Source organism: Bombus terrestris, chromosome 4 (genome assembly GCF_910591885.1).
Source record: "Bombus terrestris chromosome 4, iyBomTerr1.2, whole genome shotgun sequence".
NCBI lineage: Eukaryota > Metazoa > Arthropoda > Insecta > Hymenoptera > Apidae > Bombus > Bombus terrestris.
This window is the reverse complement of record NC_063272.1, coordinates 18,042,275-18,064,675: the sequence shown is the minus strand read 5'-3', so window position 1 is coordinate 18,064,675 and position 22,401 is coordinate 18,042,275. Positions and strand designations below refer to the sequence as shown.

Genomic DNA, 22,401 nt, shown 5'->3' with positions numbered 1-22,401 from the left:
AAAAGATCGTAATAAATTTCTGTACTGTATAATGTTGAAACGTTAAAAGAGTTATGAGATGGTTGGTCTCGATGCTCTCCGCTGTTTGAATAAAATCGAATTTTCGTTCTTCTTTCGTTATTACCTTCTTCCACTCTATTTGCTCTCTAAGGCTGTAAATTAAGCGGAAGAGTGTAATCGCAAGACTTACCGTACAATCCAAAGGTTGTCTACTCCGCTTTTTGCATCATTTAGGTCATTCCTTTGAGCCCATTTAATTACATATAGAACTTTTAGCACCTGTCGTATAAATTTAATTCTATATTATCGAATTTCTTCGGTTTTAAAAAATGATACTACTGAAAAATAAATTACACGTTTATGGTAAAACTGATTCGCTTTCATAGTAAATTATTTATTAAGCTTGTTGATAATTTATAAGCTAAGCAATTAGCTTATTAAGCATCTATTTTAATCGAGGAGGAATCATAATATAAATATACATAACGACACGTCTCGTGTCAGTGTCGAGTGCTAATTGTTTCTTGACTATTTGATTTTGTTGCAAAGGAACAACATGATTTTTCGGTACAAGGATCCTTCTTTTATCCATCTCTCGATCGGCTTTCGTCTTTTCGTAGCATCGAGTTATCCTAATTGTAAGCTGTGTATCGTAGCTGTGTTTTGACAGTCACGAGACGAGACCTTCCAAACTGAATGTGTATCGTTACTCGACGACTTATTTGATCGATAAATAATTTAACTTGACGGTTATTTAACCATTAAGCGTATTTAACAGGCCATTCTTGGTAAAAAGTATTTGTGTAATTAACGAATCGATTCAGTTCTGTTATCGGCACGTGGATCGAAATATTAATACGTTTAATTACCTTAAGGAGAATACACTCTTTAACGCAGATGAATATTTTATAGTTTATAGCGTTTATAGCGTTTATAGTGATAACTGTAAAACATTGATTTTAAGATTTTAAGCCGTACAGATAAGTAGATAATTTTGTAAGATATACATGTAACGCGTGTCTTTCGATGTCACTGAACTTTCGTTTGAGTCGGAGATTTACATGAAATTGTTTGTACTAGAGGTTCTAAGTTAATTACGAAGCAACGTGTGAAATGAAAATCATGTTACTTCGAACGGTGCTTGATGTTGTCGCAAAGTTGTTATGCACATTGTATTAACGAGTCAAATTTATCGATTGCTTTCACAACGAATATACATATGCGTTTCGCGTTACGCTCGAGTGTAGTTGCGTGTCCCTTATTTCTTATTGTATTGTCTTTTGCTTCGTGTTAATTTTGTGAACATAATTATCCGTATGTCGCGGAATTTTATTGCGAATAGCTCCTATCTGTCGAGTCGATCGATCTTTAAATTTCTTCTCCGGTTAAAACGAACAAATATATTGAAATATATAAAATATAAATGACCTTGCCTGAAAGGATTAATACTTTCTTTTTTTTTTCCTTTAAGAAACAACGAACTAAATCGAGTAACCTATTAAAAATATACTATTCCATTGAAAAAGCAAATTCGATCATCTGCATAAAATAATGAATAACGGCAAAAATACTTTTGGAACCGCCCAACATTCTCCGTTAGAGATAACATTATCGATGTAAATCTAAATGATAATATCGGATACACCACCTTACATGTATGTGATCAACCGTAGATCAGATAAGAAATAATCCGAAAAGTTCTGTTTATATTCTTTTACGTTCTCTTTTAGGCGATATTTTTCGAACGACAACGTAAATACGCACATGTACGTGGTACGTAGTAGCCGTATTCAGTGATAATCGTATTCGGCAGTAGTTAACGCATACTTGGTTATCGTGAAAATATTTTACATTACTATCCATCTTATCTATAATTCTGTATATCTAATACTCTTTTATAGATCGGTGGATGATATTGGTAAGAAAAAATGCAGCGATCGCGTCGGACTTGTTCCCAGTGATTCGCGATCTTTGCATCGTATTTTCTCGTTACTGTTTCGCGATTTCGCGGCTTTTTAACGAGAGTGTTTTGTTCAATTAAATTAACACGCTAACAATGGCAATAGTCGCGATCGAACACTTTACGTGTAACGCGTGTTTCGCCGTTATACATAGAATTCTTGATATCTATATACGGAGTGCTAAAGAAGAAGAGGCGGTGTTTGTGAGCTGTGATCTTAGCCATCGAGAGAACGAAGAAAATTCGTATATATATACGTACCTACGGAAGTATCGTTTGATATTTATCTTTCAAGTTGTGATCTATTTACTTTTACAACTACGCTATAGTCACACTAGCAGCTGTCGTAGATCAGCGAATCGGACGAAGATCATTCACGTTTCATGTTTTTCGATAGAATTTCGATTAAATGCTATACATATTTAATTTCCGTCGTTTGTCTCACACCAGTCTGAGCAAGAAGAGCGAGCGAAATAGAGAAAGAAAAACTTATCGGCTACGTCTTTTTTCGATCTACTCAACCAACAATGTATTTCTAGAGTAAAATTAAATTCTGTTTAACTGGAAAAATAACGTTTCACTGTCTCGATCAAATGTTACGAATATCGCTCGTTTTTCTCACACTCTGTATACGTATGAATTACAGGGTACGATGTGAGACGATTTCAAAAGTTTATACGTAAGTTATACAAAACTGCAAATTATAGATCAATATAATCGTAATCTTATCGTCGTTATCGATTACATCAAAGTCTTCGAGAGGCCCTATCGAAATTCAAACTAATCGTTCCGTTTGTATTCGGTATATTTTACTTCTTCTCGAACGTTGTTCCATGTTTATCGGAAAGATCGTAAGAAAGAGAAACGAAAACACGAATGTAATATAGTTTTCTCAAACATCGAATTCGTCTCTATCTCATCTTGCAGTAACCCGTTTCATCCATGACCCGTAAACTCTCCGTTATTCTGATTTACGTGTCTTCCAACAATACCTAACAATGGTCTATCTTCACTTATCTACCATCATTCTCTTCCTAACCTTTCCAAATCCTTAAAACGCTTGACATTTTACCCGCAAATAGGCTACTATTACCGAAAGTTAATCCGCGTTGATCTTTGTACTCACCCAGTGCTCTGAATAAAATTACAGTTTTTCTATCCGAGTAATCCACGTTTAGTACACAAATATAACGATCAGGCAATGCTAAATGCGTATACTAAATATACAAAGTATAAAGGAGAAGAGAAAAGAGAAACGACGTATATTCTTGCGATTAAATATTTTTATATAGGCGTAATGAAAATGTCGAAGGTCGTGTATGTATTTAAAATCTGTATCTATACGAACGTATCTATGTGCAAATATTTACTACTTTAAGCATCATTGGTTGCATTAATATCGGTATTTTTTCCGTCAGTTTAGAAGAGCCACCTTAACTAACTTATGGTCAAAAAATTAAAAATATATATATATATTAATTTCATTTCTACCACGTTGCAACACCAAAGTTACAAACCGTTTTCCGCGATAAAATCTTTGAAAATTGTAAACTCATCTTTAATAACGTCGATATAAACCTGTGATTCGGTGTAAGAAGAGCCAATGTCATATTTTCACAGAAACGAGTTCAATTCCACAATTGAGTTTGTAAAGAACCGTATAATCTATACGAAAATGACAATTTTAAATTCAATCTAGAAATGATTATAATGCCATATATATAGTATATATTAGTATATAATGACAGTATATGTGTACGTAGCTATTATTCATTATCCGTATCTAATATATTTAGTATTTAATTAGTATATAATTATATTATCCATAATCTTTGTAATAAAAATATGTATATAATGCGAAATAGTAAATAGGTAAATACTTTTCAGTGGTAATGTACATGTGTAACAGCTCTTTTAAGGTGTGGAAACGTTATATTTTGAATAATATAGTCCTGCATTACGATTCATGGATGTTATTAATACGTACGAACGTATTGGACGCATCGCCATTTCGTCAGAATTCTACATTTTTCATTTTCCTTTTCAGTAGCTGAATGGACACCGTTCGGGCAAGACACAGCGTATGGATAGATAATTTTTGACAAAAAGGAAACGTGCGGCATGAGTCTGCCGCGTCCTTCCCTGAAGGGATACTTTTTCTACGTGCTATTCTTCTCCGGTTTGCTGCTAGTTATCCTGAATCTACTACAGGACGAAATATGGCATCGTATGCGACCTCATTCTGGACAATCTCAACCGGTTCGAGTTTCCGATACCAAGGTAATAAATTAAGCTTCCTAAATATCATACGTCTTAACGTTTAAGATTTAATTTGGAAAAATATTCGTTCGCGTATCCATAATCTCTACTTTACGCTATAGGCAAATTTTTGTTCGACAGGGGTGTTGGTATACGCTGTGACCAACATCTACTTACACGTATAACACTATATTATGCTATTAGATTTACGAAAAGTCGCCAGAATTTTATTAATTAAATAGAGATAACATTTTTCGTTATCTGTATGTACATATGAAATATCGATTTTCAATATTTTCTTTAAATCGAACCGTGCCAACTATCCAAAAGGGGCGACAGATATTTCAGTTTTATGTTCCCCGAGGTAAATTTTTTCAAAGGCACGATTTAATTATCGACGATTCTTTTTTATACAAACAACAGCACCGCAGATATTTTGAATAAAACGGTTCGAGTATCACGTGTGTTGCAGTTTTTGACTTATATTTTACTTTAATTACAAGTTCGCATGAAATTAAAAATTAATAACGATGGGATATCGCTTGTTAGATTGGTTTTATCGGTAATACATACCGCGTATGTAAAAGTTCAAACTAGCGGTAAATCAAAAAACCAGCTATTTTATAATTTATTGGATTTAAATTATTTTGCCTATCTGTATCGATTAACGAGTAATGCATATACACGTTTCACATGAATTTTTACAGAAAATACAAACTCTAGGAGTTTCAGTCTGTTAAATATATATATATATATATATATATATATATATATATATATATATGTATATATATATATACATATATGTATAGTAGTTAAATAAATATTTTGTTGCTGTAGACACATGGCAGTTGTTAAAGACGATAGTATTAACGAATAGAGGAGGAAAAATGATTACACGTTAAAATGTTGAAAACGTTAAAAATTTTTAAATATCGGATTTCGATCGCAGATCAAGCAAAATTGGCCTGCAAAATTGAAGAAACCGACAATGCATGTTTCGCAGACTCGAGAAAAAATGGAGAAAAAGCTTCTATCCGAGGTATAGTTATTAAATTGCATTGTCGATAGATGACTGTAACACGGTATACGCGTGAAACATAACCGAGACAACCTTCCTATCGATGTGTGCCGAAACGTACTAATTGAACATCGTCATAAAATAATCGAACAACTTTTTATACGGTAATTAAGTAAACATAATTTTGAGGTATTAACTAACGTTAATCAACCAAAGACGTTTTAAGGTAAATGATTACATAGATATTCCTATTATTATTATTATTATTATTATCGTATAGGTAATCGTAGTTAAATTCCATGTACTAGAATTTTCGAAAGTAATGCTTGAAAAGTATTAAATACCGAACGCTATTTGTTAGTTTTGATAAAGCAATACGACAAGTCGTGTCTAATCTATGTATAAGAGATCAAGCCACGTACGATTTCCATGTTTCCCAAAATGAAAAGACCGTCTTGAAAATTAATCGGCCGTCTTGCGAAGCAAAAAAATAAAGATAGCAAAATCGGAATAAATTTGAAATTTTGTTATTTTTATTTCTTATTCCAAGTTATAAAATCGGAGGTACGTATTATCTCGCTCTTTATTGCTTTCATAGATAAGCTTAATTGTTCCGATTGTATCATCGTATTTCTCAATTTAATAAATATATTTCGAACGCTACCAAGATAAAGATTTAAATGATTTATTATGGTTGTCTCTGTGGTTTCTAAAATACTTGCAGCTAATAACCAACTAGTTACGTTAGCTTCATGTAGACTGCTTCCTTCCGTATGACTTGCGACACACGTACGTACGTACAAATGTACATACATACATACATACATACATACATACATACATACATACATACATACATACATACATACACATATATAGCATAATACCGCATATGAGCAATTAGATTAGTTTTTACTATTGACGATTAAAGTGTGATCCGATAGAATTAGCATGCAGGTGCAACTTTCAGAGCTATGTAAAACGCACAATCGCTAACACTTAGGAGTAGGTACAGCTACAATCGTTATATTTCATAGTCGTTACAAATAATACAATACGCGTGATTACACGGAAAGTTGCCTTTACGCTTATCGTTAGTGTAAAAGTATGACAAATATTCGTTAACACGAGTAATTTACGTATTCATAAATGTATCAAGCGTTATTTATAAATAGTAATATTATGTAAAATACTTAGGTAGCAATATACCGAAAATAACTGATAAATACGATCTTTTAATGGGATTTAATATTTTGATATTTCATATGAAGTTTTATCCAATTTATCCATCGAATAAATAACATTTTTATGTCGTCGGTGGCTTGTTTTAACGTAGATCAGTGAGACGCAAACCATGTAAATTTCTACAATTTCAATGATTTCGTAAGTATATAAATAAATCGTAAGTTTTTAATTTACCTTTATTCGTTCGTGCCAAAGATCGATCCTTTAATGCGAGTACTAGTACGATAATATTGCTTGGCGTAATTCTGCGTATAGTTTGGGGATCGAAAAGGATCGATTTGACCAGTATGATATAAAAAGTTCATAGCGACCGTATCAAGTGCAAATAAAAATGAAAATTTTGCTAAAACGTACATGTATATATATATTACGTTAAATATTTATTTATTTTCTTAAAGAGCGATGGATTTTCTTAAGCGATGTTCAATTTATATATCTATAGCAGAGTCTTGAGAATTATCGCGTCTATCCTACTATCGTAACAAATACTCGTAGTTCCTGAAGAAAAGTCCAGCAGATGATGAAATTTTTCAGTACGTACTACACATTTTCAATTTTTGCATTCTATATCTTATCTTTTTTGATAACGCTAAGAATCGGTTTACCTCAAGAAATTAGGCATCTTCGATTTTCCGATTTAATCGAATAAGAACAAAGATTTATTTCGCATACACTTGCAAAAACAATTGTGCCACGGAATATAACAAATTTCGTTAAATCAAACTAATGTTCTATCACCTCTTTTTGTCACCAAAATTCCCTTATAAATCATATGTACGAAGCGACAGAGTAACGAGTTTTTCCAAAATATTTGGCCGCTTTTTAAGAATGTTGAGAAAACATCAATCTTCGATATTATCGCGAATATCACATCGATTTACATGATCCAGCGATAAATCTTTTTAATCGTATTATACTTTTTTCATCGACAGAGATAGCGAGAGAATAGTCTTACGCGATAGAATGTATTTAAAACGACGATCATTTATGCAGAAATAACGTTATAATCTTGGAACGCGAATGTTCAAATGTTTCGAACGAAATAGTTTTATGTAGTGAGAGTGGAAAATGAAGAAATCGTTTAAAAATTAAACATTTTGTTTACGTATAAGGTACAATTTCAATTGCCGTTGCGATAACAAATTTAACAGCATCTTACAAACTAACCTTATAGCGCAGAGAGATTAGATGCTATTATGCCTGTGCTTAACGAACAGTAGTCGTGTTTAGGAATTATAAATGGATCGTGCGAACGACGAAATCGTAGCGCGTAATTGTAATGGAAGATGTGCAACTGCGTGGTTCTTCTGTTAAAAAGGTATCCAACCTAACCGGCACGACGATTTTAACACGCAACAGTCTAGAATTGATGGATCCATCGAAAAGACCTTGGTATATGAAAGGAGGGACCAGGAGGCCTTATCCTGCCATAAAATCCCATCGTACTGGCCGCAGATTGGCGCGTTTGTGGCCCGACGAAGACTCTTACGACGATCGTGTTACCAATCAAGTAAGCTTTCAAATATTTGCACACCTATGCTTCGATCAGTTTGCAGCAACCGCATTAACGACAATTTAATAGTCAGAATTTGTAACTTGGAAACAGCGGTTGTCATGATTCACTTTTGTAGAATCGGCGCGATATAAATTTAACTTTTACCCTGTAGACGTGAATCTTTCGTAGCACGATACCATAGGTATTTTATACGTTTTACGCTTATTTGTCGAAAATTGTATAATCATCTTGATTTAGCACGTTCGAGGAGGCTACGTGACCTTTCGCAGATTTCTCGAAAGAGCGTTACCGATCGAAAGGCGCGTAAGACACGAAAGATCCACGTTTACGTATCAAGAGTAGCCTAAACGCGTTACAAATTTTGGATCGAACAGAAACGTTTTATTCTACCTTGAACTTAGTTTTTGTTGCACCGCTACTCCTTTCCCGGTTAATAACGGGATTGATAATAGTCGTTATAAATATAAGTTTACGATAATTTCTCAAATTTGATATTCTCGCGAGCGAAATTGTCAGTGGAAAGTTTCCTAATCGATATTATTCGAACGGTGGTAAAAGTAATCGAGTAATCGGATTCGATGTTAAATATTTGCTACTCGAAACGATAATTTATCGTAGCGCGTCGTCTTTTTCCTTGGAACAAGAAGCTGCACTGTAATTTGCAGTTTGGAACGAATTGCCTATTTACGACAAAGTCGTATAGCAGTCTATAGCGTACTTTACTAAACGAAAATAGGAACATTGTGTTCCACCTTCTCTTTCAAATTGCGCATAGCCATGTAGCAGCGGTACATACTTTGTCTTTCACCCTTTCTTCTACGCCTGCGGCACAGTGCAGTCTATTATACGAGTATATAGGGCAGCGTTCTAAAAAAGGCATTGTACACAATTATGAATTTTACACGATTATAATTCTTTTTCTCTCTTACTATTATTTTTATTAATATATCTCTATCGCGCTGCTGTCCATTGCCTTTTTAACGTATCTCGTCCGAAGAAGCGTACGTAATACCTGTGCGAGATAACTTTTTCGTTTATTATAGTTTATCTAAACTATTCGTACCGTTTCATTCCACGTACAAACTAGTATATACGTATTTTGTTCTTTAATTAGCTGTTTTCTTTTACGAAGAGTACACGTAGCTATATTTAAAATACTTGCTGTGTCTCTCTCGCCTGTGTTCTGTCGTGTGTAATGGAATTAACTATTTTCGAAATGAATTATTTGCAGTTGATGTATGTACCGACTGATTATAATAAAACTGGTGTCGATCGTCCATTGAAAAAGATAATGATTCCACATGGTATGCCCGAGGCAAAAGTCGGTCCTGACATATTTCTTCAGCATCGATGTCCAGTAAATACTTGTACCATCGTCAGGGATAACGCCGAAGATGCCGATTTAATCCTATTTAAAGACTACATAACGCACGTGGGAAGAAGATTTGCGAGTCAAGTATGAAATTCAAATTTTCTCCTATCTTTACTAAAAGCGATATGTAAAGTAACGTACGGAAAGATCGTCGTTTCTATAATTTAACCTAATCAACGTTTATATCGTGTAATAGCTAGATCGTAGGTTCGTATGCGTTTACGCGAGATTTAAAGGTACAAAAAAGTTGACAGAATGCGTAGAATATGTAAATGTATGTATATTACGTACATATGTACATACATATAGCATAGAGCATTTAGATTCCAAGGTAGAGCGTTGGTTACGATATACGCGTAACGAGTAAAATAAGTTTCTATTCAAGTTCTCTTTCTTTACTTATGTTTAAAAAGGTATGACTTAAAAAGAAAAGAAGCTTCTTTTCATCTAAGCTGTCGCGTTCTTTTGTTACATATCGTATTATCGTTCGTATCGTGGTGTTTCTTATTTTGAGAAATTCTTCGGGTTTTTAAGGGAAATCAAAACGCTTTGGTTCGTAGGTTTACTTACACGTGTATTCGGTGGTTTTTAATCGAGTAAACGCTATTGCTCGCGATCGTGAACTGTTTAAATTTGGTAATGCGTTTTGCGCGAATCGCGAAAAAATTTTTACCGTTTGCGCTGTCACACCATGTCACACAGAATTTAATTATACACGTCGAATGAGATTAATACGATTTTCAGCAGGTGTGGATGCTGTATTTTTTAGAGTGCCCTTATCATACGCAGAGCGTGAAGAACGCTGTCATCAATTGGACGGCAACTTATCGTCGTGACAGCGACATAGTCGCGCCCTACGAAAGATGGCAATATTACGACTCTAGTGTCACGCAAATACCGCAGACTTTTAATTACGCAGCCAACAAGACTAAAAAGGTAACAACGTCCTTATCTTATTTATTTCACGGTCGTTCGTTAATTATATTTACTAGATGCTTGAAACAGTTTCTTAAAAGATCATGAAAAATGATCAAACTTTTGATCAAATCGTATATCTTTTTGATGTTATTCGAAATATACGACGTAAAATGTTACTCGTACAATAGCATTTTACGTTAAAATCCACCGTGCCCATCGGTTATCGCTGTAACCATCGTTTTCGTCCTTTTGAATATCCCCATTGAACGAATTTCGATAGAACGATAAATACATACGATATCGATAATGTTGCTTCAGGTAGCGTGGTTCGTTTCTAATTGTCATCCACGAAATCAACGTATGCATTACGCGAAAGAGCTTTCGAAATACATCCAAGTGGACATCTACGGGACTTGTGGCTCGTTGCGATGCCCACGCTCGCAATCTCAAGCGTGCTTCGATATGCTCGACGAAGACTACAAATTTTATCTAGCTTTCGAGAATTCCAACTGCAAGGATTATATCACGGAAAAGTTCTTCGTCAATGGTCTCGGGTATGATACACTTTAATTTACGCTTGTACTCGCTATCAAAGTTACAAATACCGTTTGATCTATCGATTTCATGAATTTTAACATAACGCGCCATCTTTTATGAAATACATACGTACGCGAAGGTATACGCGAGGTTTAGAGTGCCACTTAAAAAATTTCGTTGGGTTGTTGCCATAATTGCTAAAGTGTGCTTCACGCTCGGTTGTTACCTTACTTACCCACCCTTATTTAGTGCACTTTGATGTATGTAGAGGTCCTCAAGATTCCCTCCTGCCCTACTATGTTCAAGCGTTATCTTCACCGAGATTTTGGAATAAAACCGAGAATAACAAGTTACTCTTGCCAGAACCTAATGCTTTCTTGCAATGTTTTATACAAAGTACATACATACGTATACGATAGGTTACGATGTTACTATCGATTAGGTTTGCATCGTTAATACATTGTTCGCGTTATCGCGTGTCGTAGATGATTCGACGTTGGTGATTTATCGCGATACACTCTACTTTCTGGAATAATCGGTATAAAACATTTAATCAAATGGAAAACACTTTTGGTCTATTCGCGTTAAAGAACCTACCGTTTCCGCCGAACGCCGTGCACGAATGTCTGTAAAATTTCGTCCAATTTTGCCACGTTATTGAAATAAATTTCTGTTTTTCATTCAGACACAACGTTCTGCCGATTGTAATGGGCGCGCATCCAACGGACTACGCTCGGAGCGCTCCTTACCGCTCGTACATTCACGTGGATGAGTTTGAGTCACCGAAAGAGCTTGCCGAGTATCTTCATCGTTTGGACCGAGACGACGAATTGTACAATTCGTACTTTCGCTGGAAAGGTACCGGCGAGTTTATCAACACGTACTTTTGGTGCCGCGTTTGCGCCATGTTGCACGACGACCGGCCGTCAAAATTTTACAAGGACGTGAACGAATGGTGGAGAGGCGATGGAATATGCACGACGACTTCGTGGCGCGAACACGATTCGGTTCGTGCAGGAAACTTGAAAAACACTTGAAACGTTCTTCGCAAAGTTCCGTTAATTTACGTGAAAGGACGCGGTGCGTCTCAATGTCTATATGCGAGAATCGACTGGACTTACAAAGGCCACGTGGAAAGTTTTATCGCTAAGAAGCAGTTTGTTCGAGAACTATTCGTTCTGTCACTTATCCTTGATCGTGTAACGAATTTGTTGCGAATGCGGATGCGGTTGCGGTTGCGGTTGCGATGCTCAAAAAAAAATAAAAAAAAAAGGAAAACTACCCATGGATTCCGAGGAATCCGATGTTAACGAGACGTTCGAATTGAAGTCAAACGACGCGGGCGCGACCCGACGTCTGGTTAGTCCGTTAATCGATAAAAAGACTGCCGACTACGAATTTGATGAAACACAAAGACCGAATTTGTATTTTTCGACGAGCAACACGGACTTTTACGTGCAACGATCGACAACCGATCGTTGTCGGTACTCGTGTTTAGAAGTACGGTTACTCGTGTTTTTACGGTGACTATAACACGCTGGTGTTCTTTCTTTTTTAGCGACAGTAACGATCCGAGTCTCGACTCTGGTCGATTACTTCGTTGGGGGCGGTTAATTCGTTTCACGAGATGAGCCAGAAAACAACTCTTTTTCTCGAATATTTATCGCAATTTCTATTAGAAAAAATCTCTTCTTTCAAAATTTATCACCATCGATATTGGAACTTCTTTGACCATATCGATTATCAAATTAGTTACGCACAGAGTAAATTGCTTCGGCATATCGCTTACCGACAATGACAATTTTTCGAACGTTCCTTCGAAATTCGTATAGGTACACGTAAGACTCTCGTTCTAGTCTTTTGTGTGTTGTTTTGAAAATTTCATATTCAAATTAGACGTTTGTAAAACGTTATTTTCGTAAAGCGTATTACCACGATCGTGGTAATTTGACGAGACAATGTTTTATACGATTATTAATAAATTACGAATATCGACGTAGTTAGTGGAAAATTAATAATGCATTAATAATGCATTTGAAGAAATGCCGACTGTACGCTACACGTTCTTGATTCAAATTTCAAGAAATATACGCGTTTGTCGATTCGCAAAGCATATGTAAATTATATACATGCAAATTGTATAGTTGTCGACTATACGTCTCATTGAATCCGTGTCTAAACGCGCTTTTAATAGCACGAAGGCGTATTTCGTTAAAACGCAAAAAGTAACTTTACTTTGTCTGTATTCTTGATCTTTGAAATTTCAACGATATAACGATGAAAAAATCGGAAAGTAAATTACAATTGTTTGCAAGAATCGAAATAAGAGGAGAACTGTAGGTTTTGAAATTCATTTAATTTTCGTAGCAAAGCAGTTACGAAATATACGTATAATGACTGCGCCAAGTTGCTTTTGAAATTCATTTCTTCTAAATATACATATACATATATATATATATATATATATATATTTATATATATATATATATGTATGTGTGTGTGTGTGTGTGTGTGTGTATGTATGTGTAAATAAAATATAACAAGATGGCAATTATTCTTCTGAAAATGAAAGAGAGCAATACTTTTTCGCAGCTCACGCTCAACGGACATGTTGGATTATCATTACGCTTAACACATGGAAAATTCGAAATCTGTACGACGATACAAAACTCGACGGTGACGCGCAGGTTAATATAGTTTTAAATGTTCCTCGTAACGACACAATATCAATTTTATCTTTATCCCGGTATTCGGATAAATATTCATGTGGGTTCGAATGCGGATTGTACGTTCGTTATATACGCCACAAGGTAGCTACGAAAATCTGTCGCTTTAAAATCTTTTCGTTGCACGCATTTTCTCGCTAATGGATACCTACGGGTGCCTTTTATAAATACATGTTGTCGCGTATCTGTCATAGGTATACGCATAAATCTGTCGAACCTAAGGACTCTTTGTTTTAGGAAATTTGCTTTATTAGTTTATCAACTTATCGCGTATGTACGAAAAACGATCGTCTCTGTATAAAAATTTAACTATACAGTTGAATATGGGGATTTACGATTGTATAACCGAAAGTCGTACAAATACAAACGAGTATAACGTAAAATCGTATGAATGGCGACAAAGATGAATCATCGCGTCGTTCAAAGTACGTTTAATGGATAGTTTCATTGCCGCATTCTCTGTAGTATCTTGTCTATGTACATTTCTATGATCCACATAGCGCGTACAAAGATAGCGTGGAACGAATTATCTGTAAATTAACTCTAGATTAAGTCTTTCAAGGTGTGATGTTTACGATCGTACTTGTTAATAGATAAAAGTAGTTCGGATAAATATCAAAGTCAATGTGCTACGACCAGGATAATAATTTGTTGGAATATTCTCAAACTTTAAAGCGCGACCGCGATTATACGACATAATCGTATGAAAAGATAGTTTCGCAAATTTTGAGATTATCGAAGTTTACGAACGGAATTGATATACGCGTAGTAAATGTAAGAAAATGTTTGCACATAGCTGAACATCGTTTACCCTTTGTATCATACGTATACAGCTATTTACATTAGTTTGCAGTATGGAATTTATTAGATTCGAACCTACACGGATAAGTATCGTGTTAGGCAAATCGATGTTTGACGACTGCGATCTACCGTGATCGATCGTTTAACGCGTTACACCTGTGTCGTATTTTCTAAAGATTTCCACCTCTCGTTCATCGAGCGTTTCATTGCGCGAGTCGCGTAGGGAAAAGAAATAGCCGTTGAGAAGGTCGTTTCGTCAACATTCGTATACTGTAACATAGGTACGCTGTTAATCAGGTTCTGTACGCGATTCTTACTCGTAATAACGTTCGTTGTTCAACGTTACCAACTACTGTCGTAGGTAACGATCATTTTCGATTCACGTTCAACGTCGATGCGTACTCGATACGTTATACGTGTACAGTCGTTATTTGTAAAATATGCCATCAAGTATGCAAGACTTTTGCAAGATCTAGTCAACCTAACCCTTATCGAGAAACTTTTTCGAGTCATTCTCGTCGCTACGTACGCAACGTGTACCTGTTCAAACGAGTCCTAGTATAACTTACTTTGAATTTAATTAATGTAATGTTAAGTTAATTTATAGAGCTGTTTAAATAGTTGTTCGTCGAACGAATCGTTGCGTGCTCTATCCATTAATTATAGGTACATGGTAATTTTCCAACGATTACGACTATTTCACGAGCAAACTTTATTCGTCGCACGATAATGATTACAATTAAAGGCACGAATATTTATATCGATTTCTTTTCCAACTTGTACGTGTTTCTTTAAACACGCTCAACTTTCTGTAAATAACGTATCAGTTCGTTCTATTCTTTTACATTGTATTTCGTTCAAACGTGTACGTTTCGAATACGTTTCTTTCGATAGTAATTACTATCGCGACGAATAAAATTTGCTATCGATATAATTATTATCGGTGCTGAATAACAATTTCAAATATCGAATGTATCGTGTTCTGCGTATTACGATCACGATCTGCAAGATTTGTTAATTCGCGAAAGACTATTTTGATAACGCGATTATTCGCGAAGAAGTTTTAACCGTTTCGTTGTTTACCGATGCGCTATTTTATGTTTTATCGCTTACATCGAGCAACTTTTTTCAAATTCTACTGTTCGTAGTATCGTTTGAATATTTTCGTAAACTACGATAATTTGTAAAATGCGATACAGAGATCAAGGTAGAAAGATAGAAGAAAATTGGAAAAGATATTATACGTTTCTTGATACGTTTCTACAAATTTTATTCGAACGGAAGAAGAATCGCATTCGCATCGACTTGATCGCTTGCAATTTCGATTTGACTTTAAATACGATTAATTTCCTATCAAACACATATCGATCGATCAATAAATAATAATTAAACGTTAACTATCGGTTGAAAACAGATTATAAACGGCTATTACGTGATGCGAGGTTTCGCGAACGACAAGTACGATTATTGAAACGAATCTCGTTGTTGCACGAGCACGAAGAGCTACGCATATTGCGCGAGGAAGTCACTTTTCGCTTCCATTCTTGTACAAAACACAGTTGCACGGATATCGAGACGATGGTGTATCAGCTAAGGATTTCCATCTTACACCGGTATATATTCGCATACGGTAGTAACACAAATTGTCATGTTGTTCGGTTTATCCTTTTTGTTCGTTATCTAACCGTTCGTTCGGAGTCGAGATCGCGATATTTCGATCGAATAATTAATTTCCCACTCGTTGTCGTTAAAACTTGTATCGGTAGCATCGGATTGTAAACCAAATGATCCTAGATAAATTATTTCTATTTTTATGCACGTTGCAGAGTTCTATGTTCCACGAATCGTGTGCTTTCTATCAACGATAGTTAACTTTCGGGTGTACGTAGTCCTCGATGTTCGGTAAAAGAAAAGTTGACAAGTTGGTCGAGAGTAGCACGTTGATAACAAAAAATGCGATAAAATATTGTTGAAACTGTAAAAGTATTCGTGTACATCGAACGCATGATTGCGAAGAAAGTTACGGTTAAAGTACAGTGAAAAGATAAAGTCTGTCGCGACTAATTGTAAGACGTTTCATTTCCGAGATCCGTTTATTAACTTTTAACTGTTTATTACTTGTTTCGATCGTAATGGTAGACGCTAATGCCAAATATCTACTGTAAAGTAAGGGTAAATGTAAGTTCAAAATGCGGACGAATTAGCGAGAATATACAGAACTTACTCGTAAGATTAGCACAGCTCAAAACCTATAGCTCAAAAATGGAAAACGTTCGGTTGTTTTAGTTCAAAGTGTTCTTGTTGGCTCAAAAGAAAGTCGATACGTGGAAATGTTGTTTCTGTAGTGTAGAAACGTTGCACGAACGCAAATACGATATGGAATGCACTTCATGGTGGATTTTGCCACAGCTTCTAATCGGTTCCTACGTAATGTCGATCTTTCAGAGTGCGCACAACCAAGCTAGATAATCGTATAATTAAGTAACAACTTATCGATCGAACCCGACAAAGATCGAACGATCGGCTGCAGAATCAAACGAATGGCTCCGATTAAGCGACCGATCGTTTCGAGAATACGTGTCCGCGCGCGAACACGAGTTAGAGATATCTTATTATTTAAACTTTCACTTTCTCTTTTCAAGCAATTAGCAAATTCATTTGGAAATTATATGGAATTAAAATTTACGTTACGAACTCGAACGAAAGCGAGTAGTACCATTGTTCGACTATTAGTATTATTTAGAAACACGGCGCCAATTATTTTCTAAAAGGCTTTGATTCTATTATGCGTAACGAAGTACCGACGTTTATTTCGCTTCGACGTTGACGATATTTTCTATATAAGTACCTATATATGTATGTATATTTTACAAGTATCTGCGGTGAAAAATTCAAATTTGAAAGATATCGATGTCGAATCAAGAACCGATTAAGTTATTTATTCCTTCGTCCACGTTTACGTTGGTTATCGTTGTTTGTTTGCCAATTATTTAAATATACCATGTTACACGTATGTTCGATATTTTAACTCTATTTAACGCACTTTATTCAACCACGTATAATATACTGATTTAACAGTTAGTTTAACAGCTAGATTGGTTATACGCGACCGTTTAGATAAAATTATCAAGCTTTGATATTTGTTAGCGCGGCACGCGTGAAAATTTCGCGAAATAATCAATATCCATAGAATCGTAGAAATTTCTTGATAAAAATTGACGTTACAGGTAGAAAGCTGACAGCATATAAGTATGAGGAAATGTAGAAATTTGAAAATCGTGATATGTGCTTTATCGATTGTTTACTACTTATTGATTATTGGTGCTGTTTGTAACAATCGGTGCTGGTGTACGCCATATTTAGACCAGATATTTTTTGATTATAGAGATTTAGCGTGTAAGAATTAGCGGCCGAAAATAATACATAAAACGCGATAGAATAGGTAAAACTTTCTTCTTTTGCTTTCGAGCGAATCTTTCTTCCATTTGTTGACGTACAAAATTAGAATAACGTATCGTAGCGTACCAAAGCGCTAGGAGATTGAAGAGAAAAATTATAAGAGAATCAGGTGCACTTTTTCGTTTTTCGCAAAGCAAGTACGCGTGTGAATTGGTGTTTCGTTATATTTGAAATACGTACTTATATTAATATTATATACATACGTATTATGTTATAAATCAGTGCTATCCGAGTTCTACGAGTAATACCGATATTTTGACTTATTTGTCGAATTATGCGGCGCAGAATAACACGTACCGTTTTTATCGCGTGAAATTTTTATCTCGAATAATCGATTGTTTGCAGAACCTCTAAAGGGCTGGATCACGTTTGATTATAATTGAAAAACACTTTTACGCGGCTTTACGATTAAGAAGCGTCTTGATACGAAACAGTCGAAAAAGGAAATAACCTGATCGATTCGGAAATATAACCCTATCGAAAATGGGTATCGAAGATATCCAGGATGTTTGGTAAGAAACGATCGATATTAGTTTAGTCGTTGCGTTACTTTAACTTAATTAATACTAGTATGCGTAACTAACGTTCATCGATATCTCTGACACGTCGAGACGGTGAGAAAACATATGTGTAAATACGTATTACCAAGATCAAACGCAAACATAATTTTGTCATGGAATTGATCGACAACGTATTGGAATTTTAAAACTGCTCCTCTATCGGAGACGGGAAATTCGACTTATCGTATTTTCACCTGTAGTCTTCATATACGTGGAAGAGAAAAATATTACGAGGTTAGCATAGCGAAGAAGAACACCGTGGACAGCACCGCTGTAAATCGACGATCGTACTATTCTTAACTTACTGGTCTATGTTCGCGCTATACGACACGATAGAGTGTATAATTTCGACGTACTTTATCGACTATTATTTTCACGCATTGCTATGTAAATATCTTCATTTTGCGACGATAATGTTACAATTCGCTATTTATAGAAGATAATTGTCAAAGTGATCGCACATTGTGAGACTAGATAGCGTCGTAATTTGTAAATAGTAACTTGTACGATTATAATAAAATGCTACGTGTAAAGAAATTTAACGGTACATCGTAACGACGTTTAATGTAATATCGGTATTTGAAATTTCTAGGAAATTGCAAACAGTACTACGTATATGAAAAACGTACTCTCATTTTGCCCTATCGGAAACGAAGACTTAGGGTACCACGACTAACGTACTACACGATTATAATCGCCAGGGTTAGACAGGTTGATCGTTGCATTTAATCGTTAATTTTCCCTTATGATTATTTTCCAAGTAAACATTTATTTCGATATTTCTTCGACTATTATCGATGTAAAACTGGAAAATATAATTGGATGTGGCATCACGTTCGTAATATTCTGTTGTTTCTAAAAATTTTCCTGTTAAAAATATTGGATCCGCACGCTTTCGACAGTTCTCTTGATTTGATATGGTCATAGGTTTCTTTGTTCGATACAATTGCCAAGTATGTATTGCGTATTTATATTTGTATTTTATACGTTCCTGATTGTGGGAATAAAAGTGAACGCTATTCTTACTTTTGAAATATTCTTCTTTCCTTACCCATTAATATAATTTTAATTATAATTAATAAATTTTTTATTATAATTAATAAATTTCTATGACAACGACGGATCATTGCCGGTTTTATAATCGTTAGTCGTATTTCGATTCGATATCGTATCGTTGTACCTACATTTTTTCAAATTCGACGATTCTCTAGACGCTTGATAAATTTGAAATGTAGCAAATTAATGTGATATACATGTACCTGCGGAAATCACATGCGCATCTGTTAACAATTTCCGTTCGAACAAACATTAGGTCATAGCCTGTTTTACGAATCTTATTAAATGTCTACCTCGATGAATACGTATTTCGTTTCAAATTAGCACGCGTGCAATGTGTTTGATCGCATTTGCCATTACTTGTGTAGTCCCTTTGTGTCGCGATATAAGCTCGCTTCTTGTTTCCCGATAATACGACGCTTCGTATATATTTTCAACGTGTATATTTCGTATTTATTCTTGGAAAGAAGAAAGGATAAAGATACGTTTCGATTATACGATTGTACGAAAGATCATCGAACCTTTCTCGTCGTACGTATCTATTCTTTGCCGAGCGGACATCAACTGTAAAGAAAGGTTTTCTTGAGAATAAAATTTCATTGCTAACGGATACGCGTATATGTTACTTTGATTTTTCCCGTTTATTCGGTCTGTCTAAAACGGAAACCCTTCTGCTTCCGCAATGGAAATCTCGATAGGATCCATTAAATTTATACGAATGCCGACCTTACGTGGTTTTGAGAGTCCTGATCGGATAGTACGCGCTTGGTAAGCCTTCTATCGCCTATCCGAGAATAAAAATTCTCCAAGTTGCTCTCAAATGGATACGCGATACGACGACCAACGCACACGTATACGCCTTATTCGTTATACCCAATAACTAAACGCAATTCCAATATTCTATATTTAAAGTTGCTTTTTGATAAAATTTCATTTTTCCTAGAAACGCACAGTGCCCTTTTTCCTCTTTGTTTTGTCTCTCTACTCTTTACACTCAATAAACTCTGATGGGCTTCACATCCTGTGGCTCAATCTGCACGGCTGGTCGCCTTTCCAACTACACCTCACAGAGCATATGACCTCTTTATCCCTTTGTTTTTCTCTTACCCATCCTGCCACCGTATCCCTCAGTTTTTTCTCACATGTATAGGAATTCTTCGTAAAGGTTATTTTTCACGACGTCCATATCGCAATAAACTTATAGTTTATCCAGACATTTATACAGATAGATTGGATTTTGTCGCGTCCAAATGGAATACTTTGATTTTTTCTCAATACAAAGTAAGTACATGTTATATTAACAACGTTTCATTCGACATTATCGATCTTTGTATCATACTTGTGTTCCTAAGAACGACACAGCGTAGTAAAACTTTGCTCTTAGTCTACGTTTGTCGCGTATGTAAAACCGTATCTTTGATGTATAAACGTCTCGTATAATTCTATTATACGGATCACATACATTTTTAAATCCCCTTATTGCCTAACCCTATACGTGAAAGTACGAGTACGCTAATCTTCGACGATGCCCATAAAACTACGTGCTAAAGTTTTAGAATCTTACTTTTATTTATATTAAATAACAATCCTGTATCGTGTTATAACTAAATGATACGTATGTAAATCTTGTTTCAACGTGCCAAAGAAAATGTTCATCTTCGCGATTTATTTTAACTTTCTTTTTTACGCTCATTCACACATATTTCCCTCTAAGTTTCCATATTGTCTATTACTAAGATTCACTAACAACGTCAAATAGAGTTACGGCGAACTTACGGCCAAGTTTAACGTTGCTTCTGTTAGAATAAAAGCACAGGATAAGGATTTTGCGTATAGGATTTCGCTCTTGAGAGAAACCAGATTAATTCGAGTTGTTTGAATTTGCGTAGCTTCGTTTCAACAACATATCCAACGGAGAATAACAGAAAAATAGCTACGTTTGTACGTAAAATTGTAATTATAATTACGAATATAATGGAAACATGAAATATAAGGAATTTGATCGAATATGAAGTTGGAAAACGTCATGTTAGTTCAGGGCATTGGTATCGGTAAGTGCGGAACTGGAAATAACGTTATATTACTCAGAAGCTACGTATTCCCTTCGAGTTAAGGAATAGCCGAAGGAACCTGGTTGAATCGTGGTTTTGGAAAATAGACAACGTGTACATATGTATCGTACGTGTGTACATACACGCGTACGTAGGTATGTACGAACGAGAGTCTCTCGCTTCGACCAAAGTTCTCGCTATGGTGATTTATGGTTTATAGTTTATGATTTATGATTTATGGTTTATGGTTTATGGTTTATGGAGTGCGATCGAGGCAAGCGTAGAAGGGAGAATATCTTAGAATAACCAGAATTAATCGCACCTTATTTGTTTTTCTGTAAATCGAACTCACATTCTGCCGCGTTGCTCGTATAAAAACCTAACAAATCTCAACTTTGTTTGTAAGTTGAGAACATATTTCCAGTCAAGTAAAATAACAGACCCATAGCAGTAAAACGTTTCGAATTATATATTTGGAATCAAACGTCTTGACTATTACGGATAAGTATCGAGACACGAGAGGATATTTCAAATAAATAACAATTTCACGTTGGTAAAGAGATTTCAAGTTACTCCGATTTAAATTGCTTGCACTCGTGTCAGGCAACTTGACTACTCCATCGGCCGGAACGAAGTTGACATTTCGATTTGACGGAGCTCTATTTATATAGAGTATGACCGCAAATATTATACAACGCGAATAGGCAAGAGACGATTTCTTTTGCAAGAATGAAACAAAAGCGTAGAACAAGGTTTCTCATCCAAGGTTAATTGTTCGGGTTCGGTTCTCTGAAAAATCGATTTTCAAATAGAATTAATAAAATAAAACGTCGTCAAATTTTGTTAAAGTTACGCCTTTCGGTCAATTAGTTCGTTACACGTTTATCGCGTATTTAGGTCATTAAAATACGAATGTGTAA

General features: G+C 35.3%; 1 protein-coding gene across 8 annotated transcripts in view; it reads left to right on the top strand.

Annotated features, from left to right (window-relative positions):
- LOC100642198 (glycoprotein 3-alpha-L-fucosyltransferase A) overlaps positions 1–19,399 on the top strand; it is a 32,517-nt gene extending 13,118 nt beyond the window's left edge. For 4 of the 8 annotated variants that reach the window (XM_048405267.1, XM_048405265.1, XM_048405268.1 and 1 more), the window contains 7 exons: positions 4,008–4,240; positions 5,172–5,261; positions 7,804–7,995; positions 9,233–9,457; positions 10,118–10,309; positions 10,610–10,845; positions 11,514–19,399. In XM_048405267.1, coding sequence (XP_048261224.1) covers positions 4,082–4,240; positions 5,172–5,261; positions 7,804–7,995; positions 9,233–9,457; positions 10,118–10,309; positions 10,610–10,845; positions 11,514–11,865 — 1,446 coding nt within the window. In that variant the 5' untranslated portion in view covers positions 4,008–4,081 and the 3' untranslated portion in view covers positions 11,866–19,399. The remainder of the gene's footprint in view (positions 1–4,007; positions 4,241–5,171; positions 5,262–7,803; positions 7,996–9,232; positions 9,458–10,117; positions 10,310–10,609; positions 10,846–11,513) is intronic. The other 4 variants (XM_048405266.1, XM_048405269.1, XM_012307700.3 and 1 more) reach the window with 4 other exon arrangements.
- The last annotated feature ends 3,002 nt before the right edge of the window (positions 19,400–22,401 follow it).